We start from the raw sequence: 21,135 nt of genomic DNA, 5'->3' as shown, positions 1-21,135 counted from the left end.
TAATCCACATGTTTCTGATTCATTTACACTTAACTCATCAAAATATTGTTTTGTAAGAGCCATTTGATGTCCAAGAAGCCTCAGGAACCTTTTTTATGAGTCTTTAAAAAAACTTCTTCTGAAAAACAGGAAGTCATGTTTTGCCAATAATAAATGAACTTGAACCCCAAAAGACTCAATTTTGCTTTAACATCCACCAGGTTCCAATTGGTTCCGAACTTGGCTAAGGACCTTGGCTCCACCCTCGAAACATACATTGTCTCAACAGAATGGCCTATAAAAATAAGGTTTCCCAGTCAAAATTTGATTGCTCCATACATGAAGGCCTAGAGTGAGACCTTCTGTTAACTCCAGAACAGGAAGCTGAGAAGCACCTGCTGGTGTTGGTGTGAGTTTCTAACCTTTTCTCTTAAATCAATGACAGAAGACAACAGAGACAATGCTCTAGTATGTCAGGAATGACTGGCAACGCAAAAGACTATCATAAGAGGCAGTAGGGTATCCAACTGGACGTTGCCTGGCTGCCAGAGCGATAGAAGAGGGCGTGCTGTGTTAAGTTGGACACTAGGCCAAATTATCTCTATGGGTTCCTTTCAAATGTGAAATTCTTGCCATCACTAATGCTGTTATTCGCATAAGCAATTATTTCCATAGAGTTTTTGGAATTCAGTAAGATAATGTAACTGCAAATATATGACAAGGTGCTTATCACAGAGCAAGGATTCAATACACTCTGGAGGGCAGGAGTTATTTTAACGGACACTTTCTTTGGGTGGTTCTGTTAGTAATTTTCTACTTTCTCACTCAATCCTGTTTTGACCCAAGACACATATTTTCAGAGTCCTGGTCAAGACTGATTAATGTGAAGCCAGCGTGCTGTGACTCTGGCCGCACTGCCACAAGTAACATCATCAATCAGTGCTGATTCACTATGATGGCTGTGGCAGCTGTGAGGGCACACGCAGGGCATGTGGCTTCCCAGAGCGGAGAGGAGACACTTCTCCTAGCCTCGGCCCTGCTCTCTGAACACATGACACCCGCTGACACGAGGGACACCTCAACCTCGGCTGGCTCAGTGTATCCATTGTATGCTCGCTGTAGGTATCTAATAGGAAGATAAAGATCTTCACCCCAATTATTATCATTTGGGTGATGTGTGGGATGAATTATGATCATCATTTTTTTCCTTTTAATGGACAGAGGGAGAAGTTGTACTGATGGAGTTAGCAGTAGAAGTAGAGGGCTGGTGATGTAGAGTCCCGAATCTAGATGATTTGGTAACTTGTTTGGGGTCTCATGCTAGTGAGTGGTAGAACTCCTAATCACTCCACACACCGCATTCTGGATGCTGTGCTGATAATAAGAGGAACAGAGCTATAATTAAATCAACAGTAACACCTTGGTGCCTATTTCTGCATTTACTTATTCCATCTTCCATGCATTTATCATTTACTGAGAACTGCATGCCAGTCATTATACTGGACATCAAAATTAACGAGACATTGGCCCTGAGTTCAAGGGATACTCAGATTTTAGTGACAGCTCCCCATGAGAATATGAAAAGCACCAGGTGGAACACTGGAATGAGACCACATGAGGATCCCTGTGTGAGGGCACCAGGTCCTGCTAAGTCCATGGCAACTGACATTTCTTCCCCTGGGTCTTCAGACCAGCAGCACAAAGGCCACAGACTGATGTGCTTTCTAACAGCCACAGAAGGTGCCAAGCATAATTTTTCTTTCTTGAAGCTGAGGATCCACCTTTTGGGTGGTTACCTCAGGGCCGGAGCAGAGACAAGGAATACAATGTTTCCTTGTGTGGTGATCAGATAACTCCAGGCCAAGGCCATAAAGCAGTCACTCTCTGTCAGGTATTGGATTGAGCTTCCTGTTGAGCAAAAGGGATGTTGAAAACCTCTGGCCCCTGCCCAAAGCAGCCTCCCCTCATCTACAATAGGCACTTGTATGTACAGACATGATTCTTTGAGAAATCTTATCATGATAAATTAATTGGCTTGGCTCCTCTCTCATCAAGGAAGGAGAAGGAGCATCCGTTGAAACCTGACCACTCGGGCTCTTTGTGCTGTCCATTGCCTTGATCAGCCCGATCGGTGGGGTGGAATGAAGTCTGGCAGAGGCGCTTGCCCGCCCATTCCTCCTCTGCAGGTTTTCTGTGCATTAAGAGAAAAAAGTCTCTTCCAGGGCAGCCTACTCTGCCTTAAACAGGAAGTGAAGTAAGAAAGTCATGTTTAGCCAGATGGGTTTTGTTTTAGGCCTACTTTAAAATTTTTTCCCTTATAATCTTCATGTTTTAAAACATTTTATCTGTCAAACTTCATTTACTGATGATTAAATTTCCTGTTTGGTTTAAAGACAACTCTAATGACAACCAGCACTTCAAATAAAAAACAGAACAACCATACCTTACTGTACTGGGTTGTGAAAAGTCTGTGCTTCCCCCCAAAATGAAGCCCAGATTTCATTTGGTTTCTTAACACTTAAAAGAGCTGAAAAGATGTTTGAAAAACTGGCATGTGTACCTTTGGGTACTCCTGTGTTTCTGGGTAAGATCAGTTCGAGACACAGGTCTGGGGCTAGGTTTCTAGCTCTCTAACATGTACCTCAGAAATGGAGACATATTTCCTCAAGCTTTGCTGCTGGGTCATAGGACAAATCTGGCTTCTTGCCTTGGCTCAAGCTGAGGCGCACAGAAGAGCCTCATGGGCATTACATCAACAGGCACAGAGAAAATGCCCTATAAAAACTAATTGGGTAAATAAAGAAATGAACAAATGGCACAGATTTTATGGACCTTTATGAATAAATCTTGTTAAGTATAAGAAGGGAGCTTTACTTAGAGAAAAATCATTTGGAGAAGAAACTATGTATCAGACATAGGATGGCCACTGCAGAGGGAGTCTGGGAGTTTTCAACTAAGATCATTGCATGGAGATCCACCTCAAGGGGGTCCCAAATGGGATGGAATTCTAAGAGGGGCTGAAGTCCACTGAGGGTGGCCTTTCTCTTCTATGTCCATGAAGACTTACTTATGGTGATTTGTGCAGTGAGCATAAATCCTCAGCTTGTCCCGGATCACACGGCCAGGCCGTGGCTTCCGCTGCAGCCCAGCCACATGCACAGCCAAGACTTTGGGCCCGATCAGGCGCTTGTAAAGGAGAGAGAGCCAGTAGTCCTGAGGAGAACAGAGAGGTGGAGAGTCAGGGAGAGAAGACAAGCAGAGGTGTTCTGAGTAGACACGACAATGTGCAGGCCAGAAACCACTCCCCACCAGTCCCGAGAGTCATCACCAAAGGAGACCTTGACCCTACAAGCATGGTCCCTCAATGAAGTAAATCATCCCTCTGGGGATAAAGCATAAATCACTTCTTTCATTCCAATGTCTTATCACAAACACCCTGGTTTTTATTTAGGAAATTTGAAAAAGCTAAATAGATTTTGATTTCAAATTTGCATTCAGGCATGGTCATGATTTTTGTGCATCTAAACTGATTATCTCAAAAGACACAGAGAAAGCATTCGATAAAATACAACATCCTTTCATGATAAAAACCCTATGCAAATTGTGTGTAGAAGAAACATATCCCAACACAATCAAGGCAATAAATGACACACATACAGCCAGCATCACACTGAATAAGGAAAAACTGGAAGCATTTCCATTAAGGTCCAGAACCAGGCAAGCATGCCCACTGCTTTTTTTTTTTTTTTTAAAGATTTATTTATTTATTTGAAAGTCAGAGTTACAGAGAAAGGGAAGGAGAAAGGGAGAAAGTGAGGGAAGGAGGGGGGGGGGAGAGAGAGAGAGAGAGAGAGAGAGAGAGGAGGAGAGAATATCTTCCATTTGCTTGTTTATACTCTAGATGGTTGCAAGGCTAACACTGGGCCAGGCTGAAGCCAGAAGCCAGGAGCTACTTCTAGGTCTCCCACATAAGTGACAGGGGCCTAAGTACTTGGGCCATCTTCTGCTGCTTTTCCCAGGCCATTAGGAGGGAGCTGGATTGGAAGAGGAGTAGTTGGGACACCAACTGGTGCCCATATGTATTGCCTGCATTACTGGTGGCAGTTTTACCTGCTATGTCACAATGCTGGCCCTAAGGATGTCCACTTTCACCACTACTTTTCAATATCGTTCTGGAAGTATTAGCCAGAGCCAATAGGCAAGAAAAAGTAATTACAAGGATTCAAACTGGAAATGAGGAAGATACATTATCCCTCTTTGCTGATGACAAGATCCTTTATATTGGGGAACCAAAACACTCTCCTAAGAGATTATTGGAGACCAGCACCGTGGCTTAACAGGATAATCCTCCGCCTTGCGGCACCGGCACACCGGGTTCTAGTCCCGGTTGGGGCGCCGGATTCTATCCCAGTTGCCCCTCTTCCAGGCCAGCTCTCTGCTATGGCCCGGGAAGGCAGTGGAGGATGGCCCAAGTACTTGGGCCCTGCACCCACATGGGAGACCAGGAGAAGCACCTGGCTCCTGGCTTCGGGTCAGCGAAATGTGCTGGCCGCAGCGGCCATTGGAGGGTGAACCAATGGCAAAAAGGAAGACCTTTCTCTCTGTCTCTCTCTCTCTCACTATCCACTCTGCCTGTCAAAAAAAAAAAAAAAAAAAAAAAAAAAGAGATTATTGGAACTCTTAAGAGATTTTGGTAAAATTGCACAATATAAAATCATCACACAAAAATCAATAGCCTTTGTATACACAAACAATGCCATGACTTAGAAAAAAATTCGTAAGATCAGTTACATTCATATTAGCTACAAAAAATTTAAGTAACTTGGGATAAATTTAACCAAGGATCTGAAAGATTTGTACAATGAAAATTATAAAACATTTAGGGAATAAATAGAAAGACATCAAAAAAAAAAAGGAAAAACCTTCCTTGTTTGTGGGTTGGAAGAATTAATATAATCAACATGTCCATATCCATATTACCCAAAGCAATTTACAAATTCAGTGCAATCCCAATCCAGATACCAAGGACATTCTCAGATTTAGAAAAAATGCTCAGCATCACTAGCCATCAGGAAAATGCAAATAAAAACCACAATGAGGTTTCATTTCACCCCAGTTACAATGGCTATCATCCAAAAATAATAATAATAAAAAAAACCCAACAACTACTCATGAGGAGTAAAGGTAGCTTAAGGCATTGTTGGTGGGAATGTAAACTAGTACAACCATTGTGGAAGATAGTCTGGAGATTCTTCAGACATCTGAAAATAGATCTACCATATTCTGCTCCTGGGAATATACCTAGAGGAACTGAAACCTGCATGTGTAAGAGTTATCTATACTCTGGTGTTTATAGCAGCTCAGTTCACAATAGGTAAGATATGGAATCAACCCAAATGTCCACCGACTGACGACTGGATAAAGACAATGTGTTACAAATACATGATGGAGCACTACTTAGTTGTACACAAGAAGGAATTCCTGTGTTTTGCAACAAAATGGATGCAACTGAAGACCATAATGCTTAGTGAAATGAGTGAGAACCCAAAACACAAATGTCCTATGTTTTCTCTGATTGGTTGTAGCTAATATACAGAGAACAACAATAACAAAATGCAGCAAAAGCAAAGAAAACTCCAAAACCCCCTAGTGTATATCAGACTAAGCTGACATCTTGTGAGGTGACTGTTGTCTATAACCCTTGTCTACACTCCTGGGGAACAGTGGTCTACTACCTTTTACTTGTAGAGCTCTTTGTTTAGAGGAGCACTGAGCCTGTGATAATGAAGTAAAGTGAAAGCATGTTATTGCAAAAAATTAAAAGAAAAAAGGAAAGAAAGGAAGGAGGAGGGAGGGAAGAAAGTATTCTTGTATTCTTGGAAGTGAATCTATGAAATCTGTTCTCTATGTATTAATACATAAAAATTAAATTAAAAAAAGAAAAAAAACCCACTCACCCACCCAACCAAAAAACAACAAAAAAGAGATTTTCTCTTAAGGTAAGATCCGTTTTCAGCCAGTTTCTCACATGCAGGATGAAGAGATATTTATTAATTCTCAATATTTGTGTAAAGATAAAAAATTAACTTTAGAACAACAGATAATCCTCATCATTATTAAGTGATAAAGTTGAACTTACACTCTGTTTTATTGAAATCAGTTCATTTTCCACTGGGGGATAGGTAAAAGCTAATTTGTGCTCTAAGAAGGGAGGTGAGGGCTGGGTAAAGCTCTAAAAAGTTTCTGAGACAGATACACAAAAGAAATTGAGGAAGTTAATTCTTAACAAATTATTTTTCCAGGTTTTTTTTTTTGTGCAAAAATCCACATAATGTAATATTTACCATCTCTATTTGTTTATGGTATAAATATTCTGTTAAAGTTGTGTGGGTGCATTTTATTACCTTTGTGAGTTTTTTGCATAGAGGATAAAAGAATTTTATGGAAAATATTTCAATACTTTTATTTTGATTTCTTCCTTTTATTCTTAGAAGTCCTTCCTCATGCAAGGATAACATACATCTTTATTTGTATTTTTTTCTTTTTAGTTTATATCATCACTTTAAATTTTAAACTGTTAATTCATTGAAAATGACTCAGTGTATGCTACCAAGTATATTATTTTCTAAATAATTTGTTCCTGTAGTATCAAATAGTGAATAATCTATGAGCCCATCTTTATTATATACTAAATATATTATATATTTTATATATATATTATATATATCTGATATTTTATCATATGTATATCATAATATACTGACAAGAAATATTGCTTCTGAACTTCTGTGTCGGGAGTTTCTATTCTCTTCCACTGAATGCTTCATTTTTTATCAGTTTCACATCATTTCAATTGTTATACTTCATATTTTAATGTCTAGTGTTCCAGTCTTTCATCCTGCGTTTTCTTTCTTTCTCCACACACTCTTTAGGCAGCTATACCCACTTACTTTCCAAATAAACTTGGAAGTCACCTTTGTGGTGTCTGTTGTTGCAGAGAACTTCGAGGTTACCATGATCTCCGCTCTACGTGTCTGTTTTGTTTCCTTTTTTTGTCTTTTGTCGTGGCTTTGACATTCTTGTTCCTATTTCCTGACATGTAGGTAAAGAAATCCAGAGGAGTGTAGCTCCAACTGGGACTGGTACACAGCAGCTGCTACATCATCTTAGTGCTCCAAAAAACGCACATTCATAGACTTCACATCAGGCCTCCTGAATCAGAATCCTAGAGGCTGGGCCCCTGGGTGACTTTCCAGGTAATTCTGATACTCACGTAAGATTGAGAAGCATGGTTCTAGAGTACATGCCTAAGAGCAGAACTGCTATATCAGATACAGTTATAAAAACATACACTATAGGATAATGCCCACCTTTCCCAAAGTGGTATCTCCCTCCAACAGAGTCTGTGTGGACTTCTCTTGACCCACATCCTTGCCCACTTTTTATTTTCAGACTTCTTAATTTTTGCCCACCCAGTGTTAAGAATTCCTTCCTGCATTTAGTTTATTAAGTTATTATAATATATATTCTTTTAATATTTTACACTTTTTCTCCTTCATGATTAAGTCTTCAATCACAATAGTATGACCTGGGGTAGGTATCTAGTTTCATATTTTTCCATGTGGATAGTCAATTACAGCAGCGTCATTTATTACATGGTATCCCCTTTCTTTAGTGATCTGCAGTGTCCTCTGTGTCCCATATATCCATGGATCTGTTCCTGAGTTCCGTTCTGTCCCAATTTTCTGAGCTACACTAATCCTACACTGCTTTACTCGCTGCTGTTTTATGTTATGTCTTGAAATTTGGCAGAATAAGCCCCTTACCATAATGCTTTGCTAATCTTGGTCCTTTGCTAGTCATAGAAATTTCAGAATCAGATTATCTAAAATAAACTGGGTATCCAATATCTAAAAAAAATCTGCTGGGATTTTAGAGCTCTATTGAATTTATAAATCAAGTGAGGAAAATTTACATTTTATTATATTTAGTCTTCTTATCTATAAATATTAAAAGAACTCAAAAGGACTCCTTCCAAGGAGGAAAAAATATCTGACTGTCTTCAATGAAGAAGAAAATGTGGAAATCTTTTTAGTTAAGACAAGAAATCAGAAAAAATTTTACTTACAGGGTTTTCTAGTAACTATTTAGTGGTAAGCAGAGCCTTGAGGAGAACCCAGTGTTAAGTCTCAAACTTACTCTGTGGGCCGATACAGATACAGGTCGATTTTCCATTTCTAGAAAACACACGTTCAAAGTACTTCTGCACGCCTGTCCTCCCCATGGACCCATTTGATGTTCTATGGAAACTATTTGTGATGAGTCCCTTCATTTCCACTTGCAGAAGTGCATACCACTAGACAAAGCCTTCAATTCTCACCTCAACTCCCAATTCAAAGCCCAGGCAAAGTATCTGATTTAGGTAATACTATATGTGTCTTGTATACTATAGGCAAATGTTTGCTTTTTCAGTATTAAAATAACTGTTAATAATTAGCTCATAAGGGGCCAGCGCTGTGGCGCAGCAGATTAAAGCCCTGGCCTGAAGCACCAGCATCCCATTCTAGTCCTGGCTGCTCCACTTCCAATCCTTCTCTGCTATGCCTAGGAAAGCAGTAGAAGATGGTTCAAGTGCTTCGGACCCTGCACCCATGTGGGAGACCCGGAAGAAGCTTCTGGCTTCCAATAGGCGCAGCTCCGGCTGTTGTGGCCATCTGGAGAGTGAACCAGTGGATGGAAGACCTCTCTCTTTCTCTACCTCTCTCTGTAACTCTGTCTTTCAAATAAATAAAATAAATCTTTTTTAAAAAATTAGCTCATAGAGGGCCGGCGTGGTGGTGCACTAGGTTAATCCTCCACCTGCGGCGGCGGCATCCCATATGGGTGCCGGGTTCTAGTCCCAGTTGCTCCTTTTCCAGTCCAGCTCTCTGCTGTGGCCCGGGAAGGCAGTGGAAGATGGTCCAAGTGCTTGGGCCCCTGCACCCGCATGGGAGACCAGGAAGAAGCTCCTGGCTCCTGGCTTCGGATCGGTGTAGTTCTGGCCGTGGTGGCCATTTGGGGAGTGAACCAACGGAAGAAAAACCTTTCTCTCTGTCTCCCTCTCTCACTGTCTGTAATTCTACCTGTCAAATAGATAAATAAAAATCTTTAAAAAAACCAAAAAAATTAAAAAGCTCATAAATATATATTGTCTAAGCAGACATGCATCTGTAGTAAAACTGTGCATATACTTGTATGCATTATGGAGAACACTGATAAACATTAAATTTATGGTAAGAGTTACTTCAGGTGGGACCAGAGGAATCAGTGGAATAGGAAAGTCAAGAAACTTGGCGGTGGGAAGGAGTTATTGGTAATGCCTCAGATTTGAGTAGTAGATTCACAGGTACTGATTGTATTATTTCACTTTAAAAGCAACATTTAGGCATAAATAATCTTTTCTATGGGTCAAATAATATATTAAAGAGATACATGAAACATTATGTATGATTTGTTCATCAGAGCTTCCTTTATGAAGATGACATTATTGATTCACCCATAAGCAGGCAAACAAATTGTTTTACCCAAAGACAAACTGTGATTTACTTTCATTTTATCATCTCTTCCCTCAGAGGAATGGAGGGTTCTGATTGGCAAGTTAGTCGATGCTTGGAATGTTGCCTTACTTAGTCTCATGGACCATTTTCAGATTCTTTTTTTTTTCACCTTTACTCTTTTTTCAGTTTTCTATTCTACCTCTTTTTAAGAAACTCCATTCTCCATCTAGCTCTCCTTTTTGTAAAAAAGTCTCTCAACAGAATCGCATTGTATATCCTCCCTCCTCTTCCCTTCTTTCCTTCTTCTCTCTCCCTTCTTCTCTTTCTTCTATCTTATTACGAACATGTACCATTCACAACATAAATGAAATGACTCCTGCATATTTTGTAAGGAAATGGCACAAAAAGTAGAAAGATTATCTTTATGCATAGAACAGATAGGAAAACAATAGAGAGCACACATACATATCTAACAACAAAGAGGATATTTCATGAAAGATGGGATACAGTGAGGAGTTTCCAGATAGTAAGAGTTCATTAAGAGGGAAGACAACCAGTCATATAATGACTTTTTATGTCAATAATAGTAATAAATCCAAAGGAAGCAAGACATTGCAATTTTCAAGGGACAGAGACACAGGCAGACATTCTTTAAATGTACCAGACATGAGAAGAAATTGAAGAAAAATAGTGTCCATTTATTAGCTGGAGAGAGAAAACTAATAGCAGATGACATTAGAAAGACAGAGGTTTTAAATCTTTTCTTTTTCTTCAGTATTTGTCAAAAAGTCAATTGCTGTCTGAGAGCTAGACAGGCAGTATATAGAGTGAATTGAACCACAACAAATAGGAAGAGAGAGAATGACAAAAGGTTACAGAATTTACTGGATGAATTGCGGAGCTGTGTGTTCCTTGTGATTGAAAACTACCCTGCCAATTCCTATAGCTCAGTGCCTAGTAGCGTGCCAGGCCTATAGGAGATGCTAGAATTCAATTATAGAATCCCTGCTATGTCTAAGGCTCTATGCTAGGCGTCAGGAACATATGTGGAATACGGCAAATATAGTTCTTGCGAAGTTTTTGAAGCTTATAGCCTAGCAATAAAGATGGACCTTAAACCCAAGAGTTAAGTGATTAATTAATTTTGGTAGTGCTAATGGTAATGGAGAGGTAGGGCAGGATTCTACAAGATCACATAATAGAAGGTATAAACCAGCCTGGGGGCCAGCAAGGTGGCCTCTCATGGAGTGACATTTACGACTGGAGGAAGAGACAGGGGACAGAAGGGGTGTCAGGTAAGAGAAAGAGCTATGCAAAGACTCTGAGATGTGAAGCAATTTGAAAGCAGTCAATTCAGCTAGAGTGCAACAAACACAGGCAAGAACAGGATGAGATGAGGATGGTAGTGCCAGTTCATATAGACCTAAAATTATAGAATTCACCTTAAAATAAATGGGAAGTCATGGCAGGATTCTAACAGAGAAAGTGGTATTACTCAATTTACATTTAATGGGTTGACTTTCACAGCTGTGCAGAAAATGGAACAGAGAAAATCACTTGAGGTTGTTTAGAAGAAAGATAATGATAGTTTTGATTAAGGTAAGTTTAATTAACTGATTTAGGAGATAACATTGATGGACTGGGTTATTGACTGGATATAGGGCAAGTGCACCAAACGCTCTTCATAGCTTTTTAAGTGCTCAAGTCGTCGTTAGTTCTGGAGGACGGGGCGGCTACTGGTAGCACAGCACCAGCAGCAGGATTTTCCTTCTATCCTCAGCCCCACTTCCTCCTAACCCAATCCCAGCCAACAGAAGCTTCTTGATACCAAGTTCTGCCAATAATAAGTCCGAAAAGAACATATGTTAAAAAAAGCAGTCCTAGTAGTAGCAATAACTAACAATGTACATCATGTGTCCTTAAAGCTTAGTTCTCAAGTTTCTTTTTAAGATTTTTAGTACATTTGAATCCAATGCATGTTTTTTAAATGTTTGTCTTTATCCACTTATTTCACTCCCTGTCTCTTGCACTTCCTATTCTGAGTCACCTAGAGGCAGGCAAGGGGGCTCCTGCTTCAGAGGGCCGGCTCTGGCCATCCTTGAGCTTCACCCCTCTTTATGGGACCAAGAATGCCCAGAGCTAAGGGGCCATTCTCCACCTGAGCTGGTATCCTTTTCTAGGCTGTACTCTGCTTACCCAGGACTCTAGACTTCTCTGCCCAGATAGCCTTTAGTTTGTTGCCAGGATCTTTGTGGGCTGCCGCCTGAGGTCTGGCTTCCCCCCGGAGCTCTAGAGTGCGTGCCACAAGGTCAGAAAGCTGGCAGGGCAATCCTGTTTATGGAGGTGTGACCAGGGCTTGGGTTCATGAGACCCTTGATGCTATGTTATAGTGCTAGGGGTGAGAAAGGGGGCTAGCTGTGGCTCTAGGCTCTGACTTACCTGTGAAAGCTAGGAATGAATTAGTTGATTCATTCTACAAGCATTTTCTGAGCACATATTAATGGTGTTTGAGGTATTCTGTTGAGCCTGGGAAATGCAAAGATGAACCAGACAGCTTCCTATCCTCAAAGGACTTAGGAGCAAAGATACATGGAGACAAGTCTCAGTGAAATGAGACTGACTAAAGTAAACACCACGTGAACTGGAACCACTTGCAGTACTTTGGGAATTCAGAAGAGGAAACAATTATTTATGACGGGGGGACTTTGGGGGAGGCTTCACAGAGAAATAAAAGCGGAGAAGTAATTTGCTTAGAGTTGAAAGATATATATTCAAATACTGGAAAGTTATTTATTATCTCTAAACCTCAGTTTCCTCATAGGAATTTAATGAGACAATAAATCTGGAAACATCTATCAAAATGCCTGCTACATAAAAGCATTTAATAAATGTTTCTTATTATTCTCTTTATTCCTTGAAATATTTTTCAGCTTCATCAAAATATTCTACTATGTACACAGTTGTGCTTTAAGTTTCCCTGAAAACATACTTGATGTGTGTGCGTGTGTGCCTGCACATGTGTGTGCATGTGTGTGTGTGTGTGTGTGTTGGAAGTTTAAGGAGCGTTGGAAGGAAGCTCCTAGAGATCAGGGCTTATCTCTACACCCTCAGTGCCCTAGATAGTTGCATTCAATAAATGTAGTTTGACTGAAGAACATTCATATTAAGATTCACCGCCTGAAGCTGATGAAAGACCTCCAGGGCTGAATGGGAGTGAAATGGTAACTCTGAAAGGTTCAAAGGTCGTGGTTTGTCTAAGCTCTGATAGGCCTTGCTGCAAGTGCCTCACCTTATTTAATCTCAGTGTTTTCTGTTTGTGGGAAATATTCATATGCTGAAACGTAACAGCCAAATAGCAAATATTTTCCTTCATGGAGCCTCTTATGTGATTTCCAAAGTCCCTTAAATCTAGTTAACTCTAAGTGGGCACAAATGCTACAGCAGTAGCTGCTCTTCATCTAGATATTTGACCTTGGAGAGCTAACAAGAAATGAAGTGGAACACCACTGTTGGTTCTTGCCCCAGATGTGGCTGGATGCCAGAGCTAACATGTAGGGAAACAGCCCTGCTGCTCCAACTTCCTCCACAGAGAGCGAGCTGCAAGGCAGACCCAGAAAGTTTCCACGTGATTAAAGCATCTTTAGAAATTCTAAAACTGCGTTTTCCCTTGCTTCCCTTTTTAGAGGAAAAGAAATTCCCTCCAAACCATTTTTGCTACGCCACTTAAAACTGTCAAATGGCTTCCCATTGCTGGCAGGCTAGGGGAGTAAGGCCAGTGATTTTGATATGAATGGATTCTTACCACCTCACCTTTCCCTACCTGGCTTTTTATGCTCAAGGATGTTGATTATTTTTTTCTCTGACACCACCAACAGGGCATTTCTATTTGCCTAATTACCTCCTAATCTCAACCCACCCCACACCCTCAACACACACACACACACACACTGTTAACTCAGTTATCAGCGGAAGGATCACTTCCTGAGGGAAGCCTTCATGGACCACTCTCATCCTCTGTCTGAGCTGTCACATATTATGTTAAATGTTCTCATAGAACCATTTCTCTCTCTTGAACATTAAATTCTGCTAGTGTTTAGACATTAGTAAGATTATCTGATTCATATACTCATTTCCTTGAATGTAGACTATGAATTACATGATGATGAGACTATCTCCAGACTTAACATCTTATCTAGAACATAAAAATGTTCAATAAATGGTTTGAAACAGGACAACCTAGGGAAGCAATTTTCCCTTGTTCTAATTTCTTATCTCTTGCTTGTCTTTTTTACTTAGTTTTATCTATAGTTAGATTTCAGGTCATTTACTTTGGGAAAAAAACAAAAAACAAAAAAAACAGTTTTTCTGTACTCTGCACCATCAACCCCAGACCTGTGAAAGGTGAGAGGAGACAGACATTGGCCATGTTGAGGCTCCATGAAGCCGTCAGTGGCAGCAGTGAGGAACTTCCAACCCAATTCAATGGAGTGATGCTCAAACCAGAGAACTGAGTAGCATGGACACTCAACCTAGAATTATACTCCACAGAGTCACACACAAGGGGCAACAGAAGTATTGGGATATGGAGTTAGAATTCCAAGTGTTCTGAAAGTAAAAGCAATCAGACTTTGCACAAGCAATTATAAAGACATACCTTCATCTGCTCACAGAGTAAAGGTAGGTGGTGTTCTCTGGGTTCAAAGAGCCAGGGGCAGAACTGATAAATTTACTGTAAAAATGCCAAGCTATACTCTTTTAGTGAGAGTTATTTTTGGCAAAAACTACATTTGAATTATTGTTTCCACGGCCTGGACATTCAGATCATGAAGATCTAGTATGCCAGTGAAACATTTCCAAGTATTTAGTAAGAAAACAATTGCCAAATGGTGCGGATACTGTGGAAAAGTTGTGAGGTACTCGAAAAGTTAAAGATAAAAATACCACATAACAACAATTCCACTCCTAGATATACCCAAAAGAATTGAAAACAGGCACTCAGTTACTTAGACATGGGTGTTCACATGAGCATTATTTATGATGGTCAAAAGGTAGAAACAATCCAAATATCGATCAACAGAAGAATGATTAACAAACATGATGTATGCATACAAAGAAATATTATTCAGCTACAAAAAGGAATGGCGTTTTGATTCATGAAACAACATGTTGAATGAAATAAGCCAGGCACAAAGTGGTTTCTTCTGCTTACATGAATTATCAAGAAAAAGCAACTTTATAGAGATAAAAAGAAGAATAAGGTTACCAGAGGTTGGGAGGAGGTGAGAATGGAGCTTCTGCTTAACAGTTACAGAGTTTCTATTTGGAGTAATGAAAAATTTTGGGAGTAGATAGTAGGGCTAGTTGTATACCATTAAGATTATATACTTAGAATTATTCAATAATATACATGAAGACTGCTAAGGTGGCAAATTTTGTTATATATATTTTACCACAATAAAGAAGAAAAAAAGAAAAAAAAATCCAGAAATAAACTTTCTTTTTTTTTTTTTTTGACAGGCAGAGTGGATAGTGAGAGAGAGACAGAGAGAAAGGTCTTCCTTTTTGCCGTTGGTTCACCCTTCAATGGCCGCTGCAGCTGGCGCATCGTGCCGATCTGAAGCCAGGAGCCAGGTGCTTCTCCTGGTCTCCCATGCAGGTGCAGGGCCCAAGGACTTGGACCATCCTCCACTGCCTTCCCGGGCCATAGCAGAGAGCTGGCCTGGAAGAGGGGCAACTGGGACAGAATCCAGTGCCCCGACCGGGACTAGAACCCGGTGTGCCGGCGCCGCAAGGTGGAGGATTAGCCTGTTAAGCCACGGCGCCGGCCTAGAAATAAACTTTCTTAAGAGTAACCTAGTAATATGCATCAAAAGCCTTAGATTGCTACATACTCTTTGACCTAACAATTCTATTTCTCATATTCCCAAGAAATACATAGATATGTGCAAAGGTTTATCTGTAAAATGGTTATAATGGCTACTGTTGGCTTTGGTAACAAATATCAATTCCTTCTTCTGTTTACAGAATCTGGATTTTCTCTGGGAAATGGTTCAGCCATGACTGCATATGGTTTACTTAGGCTCTCTTACCTCTCTTGAGTAAGTGATAGTATTAGGTCAGTAGGATTTTCTCTTTGGAAGAGTGTTGATTGATTCTATAGAGTGGAGCCTCCAGGAGGTGTAGCCATATAGATTTCCTGCATTGTCTTAAACCCTATCTTTCCAAGCTGGGTGTGTCTGTTTTTTTTTTCCCCCAAATGTAACTAATGTAACATTTTCCACAATATTGTCATACAAATTGCTACCCTTTCTTTTTTTATGACCAAAGAAACTCAATTGGTTCAATGGTCATTATAAATTATTTTGAATGGAAGAATAAATAAATGAATGGATAAGTAAATTATAGTAGATTCAACTATGGATACTTTGTAGTCATCAGAAATTATATTTTGGAAGAATATTTATTGTTGTGAAAAGATAACCATTATAGTATGTAGAGGAAGAGCAGACTCTAAAATAGAATGGTCCTATTTTGAGATGATAAAATGTCCTTCTGTGCAGGTAAATCCAAAGGATGTATTTGTAGTCTAAATTAAAATAGTTATTTCTGGGTCATAGGGTTATTAGGTCATTGTTTTTTCCTTTTTAAGAATATTCTCTAAATGTTCAAGAAGGAACATTTAAAATGAGGAAAAAGGGTTTTTTTCTCCTAAGAAACACATACTCAAATTTCTGTTGGTAATTTCCTTAGGCTTAAAATAAAGTTTTGCTTGTTTTTCTTCTTTCAAAAGTGTATTTTCATAAAACAGACTTTTCTACATCTGTATAAGCACCTCAAATTCAGTATGTAAAATATCCAAATATATCAATTCTCCCCTTCCCCCACCATCCCCCCCTCAATGGCTTCTTCTCCCATGATTTCAATCTTTTTTTAAAAGATTTACTTATGTATTCAAAAGTCAGAGAGAGAGAGAGAGAGAGAGAGAGAGAGACTCTTCCATCTACTGATTCACTTCCCAGATGGCTGCAATGGTCAGGGCTGCATCAGGCCAAAGTCAGGAGCCAGGAGCTTCATCCAGGTCTCTCACATGGGTGGCAGGGGTCCAAACACTTAGGCCATCTTCTGCTGCTTTTCTCAGGCCATTAGCAGGGAGCTGGATCAGAAGCTGGGACATGAACCAGTGCCCACGTGGGATGTCGGCACTGCAGGAGGCAGCTTTACCTGCCAAGCCACAACCCTGGCCCAGTATGTTTACAGCCTTAATGAATGACACCCTTCCTCACCTAATTATTCAAGTCAAAAGCCTCGGTATCATCTGTTGACTCATCCTTACTCTTTACCTTACACATGCAATAAAATTTATATTTTGTCCATTTCCATTCCTCTCTAAACCTCCTACTTATTCCCATTCTGATAAAAAAACATGGGGTTTGCAAACCACCACATTTTTCCTCGCCCTCTTGCTACCAGGAGGAATTTGTTAAGATGCAAATACGATCCTGTCCCCCATCCTTAAACGTGCTTCAGTGGCTTCCACTACTCGCAGGACAGTGTCTCCTTCCATGCTATCCCTTTCCTCCTATGAACCCTGCAAACTGCTTCCTGTGTGCACGCCAGCTATCTTGAACTACTGTCCCTCATTCAAGTCCCTGCAAGGCCACTGCTGTTTAGAAATGTCATTCCTTTGGTTTGTGCATTTCCTCCCTCCAAGCCCTGCTCGGTTAACTCTTTCTCATCATTTGGGTTTTTTCCTAACTGAAACTTCGTCCAGGAGGCCTCTGAACTCCCAAGTCTAAGTTAGGGATTCTTTTTAACTACCTTATCACAAGACTCTGTAATTCCCTCCACAGCAGTGGCCACGCTATATGCTAATTGCCTTTTACTTGCAAGTGTTCTTGTCCAGCCCCTTCAGAAGTTCACAGTTCTTATTTATTCATAATAATGCCAATTATCACTTTTTGAGTGACATGATCAGCCCTTACATATATTATCTCACTGAATTCAGGGAACAATCCTCTAAGGAGGCACTATTTTGATTTTCCTATTTATAAATATGTGGAGGCTTAGAGTTATAAAACAATTTACCTAAGTGATAATGTTATAGCCTAGCACCTAGCACAATGCATAGGTATTTTGTAGGTGCTTAAAAAATATTTGCTGAATTAATGAATGCATGTACTAAAATTATGTAGATAAATCTTGCTATTATAGTTCTGATTCTAAAATAAAAGATGTTGCTAGAAGTTAAAGTCCCAGCCTGATCAAATGAGTAAGATGTCAGTATGCACCGAAGGTAGAAGCACCTGTCTCCCCAATTCGTCATTCACTGTGCTGCATCTCCAGAGCTACTGCTGCCTCAAGAAGCCCCATCCTTTTTTCCTCCAACTGCTTCTGTGAGAATTAGTAAAACAGCAAGGCACACTCCACTGGTTGAATTACCTATGGGGAAGGCAAGACGTAAAATTACTCTTCCTCACCTGAACTGCCCCTGGGTGCCCTGCAGCCCACGTTGAGACTCTGAATACCTGAGCAAAGTCAGAGCCCCGGGAGCAAAGTCACTGTCCAGATGCTCACGTGGTGAGGAGAGGCCTGAAATGAACAAACCTGGGGCAACGTAAGAACTGAGCACTGTGAAGAGTCAAAGAGCAGGCTGCCAAAACCCGAGCTCTCAGTCGCGAGTCACCAGCAGAAAAACAATGATAAGGGATCTTCCGAGTTTCAGGACCTTAGGAGACTTTTTGGCTAAGTGTCATCATTGTCAACAGTCAACATTTGCTAAGCACCTGTGCTGCACGGGACAAATAGAGACAACTAAGACCCAGTCTTACATAACAAAGAGCTCATGGTTTAGTGGCCAAAACCTAGGACGAACTCTGAGCAGAGTGGTTGCATTGACTCTGAAGTTCCACTTTCCCTTCCTTAACTGACTCATTCTTTGGATATTGGTGGGCAGAAAAGTGGGTCCCCCATAGACCTGAACAAGTCCCTTTTCTCCCCCAATACTCCTGCTCTGTTTTACAACTTCAGCTTTTCTGCACAAAAAGAATTTGTACAAGTCAGAAAGTTGCAGTGCCTGTGAGACGTGGTTTGTAGTACCCCATGCCTTTTCGCTAGGTTACAGGAGCCGAGCCAGTGAAGAAATCTCAGGGGAGGAAGTTGGAGAGAAACTGGCTGACTCTTGCTCTGGGCGGCATCATGCTAGCACCTTTCTGAATACAAAGAGAAGAACTGAATCTGTGAAGTCAGCTGCAGAGCTCAGCCTGACTTGAGGAGGCTGACGGTGCAGTCAACCAGTCCCAGAGGAGACATTTTCTTGACACTGACGCGTTCAGGGGATTTGGAACCCAAAAGTCAAGGTGGTCTCCACTCAGCTCCAGGATAGTCTGTGGAACACTGTGTTGTCCACAAGCTATTTTGCAGCTGTTCCAATTAAATAATTAAACTATATCTGAGTAGCAGCAACATCCACAAGAGCCAAATTGGATTCCTCCTTGGAAAACAAGCTACAGACCACATCTTTATTGTGCAGACACTCATTAACAAACACATAAAAAATACTAGTCAGAGGAAGATGTTTTCCTGCTTTGGAGATTTTAAAAAGGCATTTAATTCAATCTGGCATGCATCGCTGAACCTAAAATGGCTACAATGTGTAGCTAGTGCGAAAGCACAACCCTAGTTGTTCTATCAGGTCAGCCTCTGCAGGACAAATGCACCCAGAACTCAACAGGAGTTAGGAAGAAGGGGCCATTTCCCTTAGTTTTCTGAGCCCTGGGGAAGGGTTTTCTATACTTGAGAGCTCTAAGTTCAGGATCTTTCCTGATGAAAAGAAATGCTGGCTGCAGGTGATTAAGCCAGTCCCTACATCTCTCTGCTCGCTTCTGAGCAAAACAACTTAAATTGGTAGGCCCCAACTGACAGACTCCAGGGCCATCTACAGAGAGACAAATGGTCCTAAATAAGTTCACATTTCACTTTTTAAAAGAATATCTATTTATTTGAAAGGCAGAATGAGAGAGTGAGCGAGTAAGCGAGAGAGCAAGAGAGCTGTCTTCCATCTTCTGGTTCAGTCCCCAAATGCCCACAACAGCCAGGGCTGGGTGAGACTGAAGCCATGAGCCAGGAATCTCATCCATGTCTCCTATGTGGGTGGTAGGGAACCAAGTAGTTGTTCCATCACCTGATGCCTTCCCAGACACAACAGTAGTAAACTGGATCAGAAGCAGAGCAGCTGAACTTGAACTGACACTTGGATATGGGCTACAAGAGTTGCAAGCAGCAGCCTAACCCTCTGCACCACAATGCGGCCCCACACATTTCAATTTTTAAGGTAGAGCATACTGCAAATAGTGATGGAGTCTGTGGTCACAAAAGGCTTCCTTAGCCTTGGCAGCTCATGGCAAGAGACTCGGGCAATCACTGACATCATAAATAAGAGTATTAATCGTTAAAGGAATAATATAAGTCACTGTGCACTTACTCCCCATGTAGGACCTCCATCTTTAATGAGTTGTACTATGAGAATTAACTGCAAAACTTGTTCTCAAACTGCACTTTACATATTGTGTGCAAACTGTTGAAATATGTAGTTATCACAGAGTTGGTCCTCTGTATATAAAATTAAACTAAAAATGAATCATAATGAAGAAGGGGATGGGAGAGAAAGTGGGAGGTGGGATGGGAATTGGAGTGGGAAGGCACGTATGGGGGAAAGAACCACTATATTCCTAAAGTTGTACTTATGAAAAATGCATTCATTAAATAAAAGCTTTAAAAAAAAGTAGAATATGCTGTCTGTGCTGTTATGGATCCACAAAGGTTGTCTGATTTCTCAACCCCAACTCAATTGAGTCAAAACTTCAAAAAGTATGGTCTTCAAAGTAAGACCCATCCTTTAAGAAGTACCTGCATATCTAATGGCCTTTAGAATATTTTCATTTACATGAGCCTTTATGTGATTTTTAAAAAGTAGTTAACTCTGCAACCTCCAATGTCTACTGCTGCACACAAAACCGGGGCATGAGTATAGAAATATGCTAAAGAAAACAAAGACTAAAGCTGGGGAGGTGCAGAGAATCCTTGTTCTCCTACATAAAGGAAACTGAGCAGTGCTTTGTATTTAAGAAGAGCAAAGAAATGTATGAGGTGTGTGAGCAGTTCTAGGGTGAGGGAAAACAGACATTGTGGAATGAGGCCTGCCTTTGTCAGAAAATCTTGAAAACAGAAGTCAGAGGCAGCAGAGAAGAAAGACAGAAGATCTGTATCTTATTCTGGGCCTTGCACACAGTTGTCATTATCGTAAGTTCTTTTGGGTTTTGGATCAATTCTTCCTATATGGATGTTGCCCTATAACCAGGGACAACAAGCAGTTTGCTTGGCTGACCATAGCACACAGCCACTGGAAAGAGTTTTTCATTTTTAGCCATTAATTTGTCCTTACCATGCAGGAGGTGATCACAAGTTAGTTACTGGAACACTTTTGAGCAGGTTTATTTATCTATCTTAGAGATTAGTGGAAGGGAAAGAGAGAGAGAGAGTGTTAGCACTTAGCCATTGTTTCACTCCCCAAATTCCCACAATAGCCAGTACAATACTAAGCCCAAGCCGGGAGCCAGAAACT

General features: G+C 40.6%; 1 protein-coding gene across 3 annotated transcripts in view; it reads right to left on the bottom strand.

Annotated features, from left to right (window-relative positions):
• Positions 1–21,135, bottom strand: part of HPSE2 (heparanase 2 (inactive)) — a 680,289-nt gene that overhangs the window by 23,328 nt on the left and 635,826 nt on the right. For all 3 annotated transcript variants that reach the window (XM_062214714.1, XM_062214715.1, XM_062214716.1), the window contains one exon: positions 3,047–3,192. In XM_062214714.1, coding sequence (XP_062070698.1) covers positions 3,047–3,192 — 146 coding nt within the window. The remainder of the gene's footprint in view (positions 1–3,046; positions 3,193–21,135) is intronic.

This window comes from Lepus europaeus, chromosome 17, assembly GCF_033115175.1.
Source record: "Lepus europaeus isolate LE1 chromosome 17, mLepTim1.pri, whole genome shotgun sequence".
NCBI lineage: Eukaryota > Metazoa > Chordata > Mammalia > Lagomorpha > Leporidae > Lepus > Lepus europaeus.
This window is presented reverse-complemented; position numbering and strand designations above follow the sequence as displayed.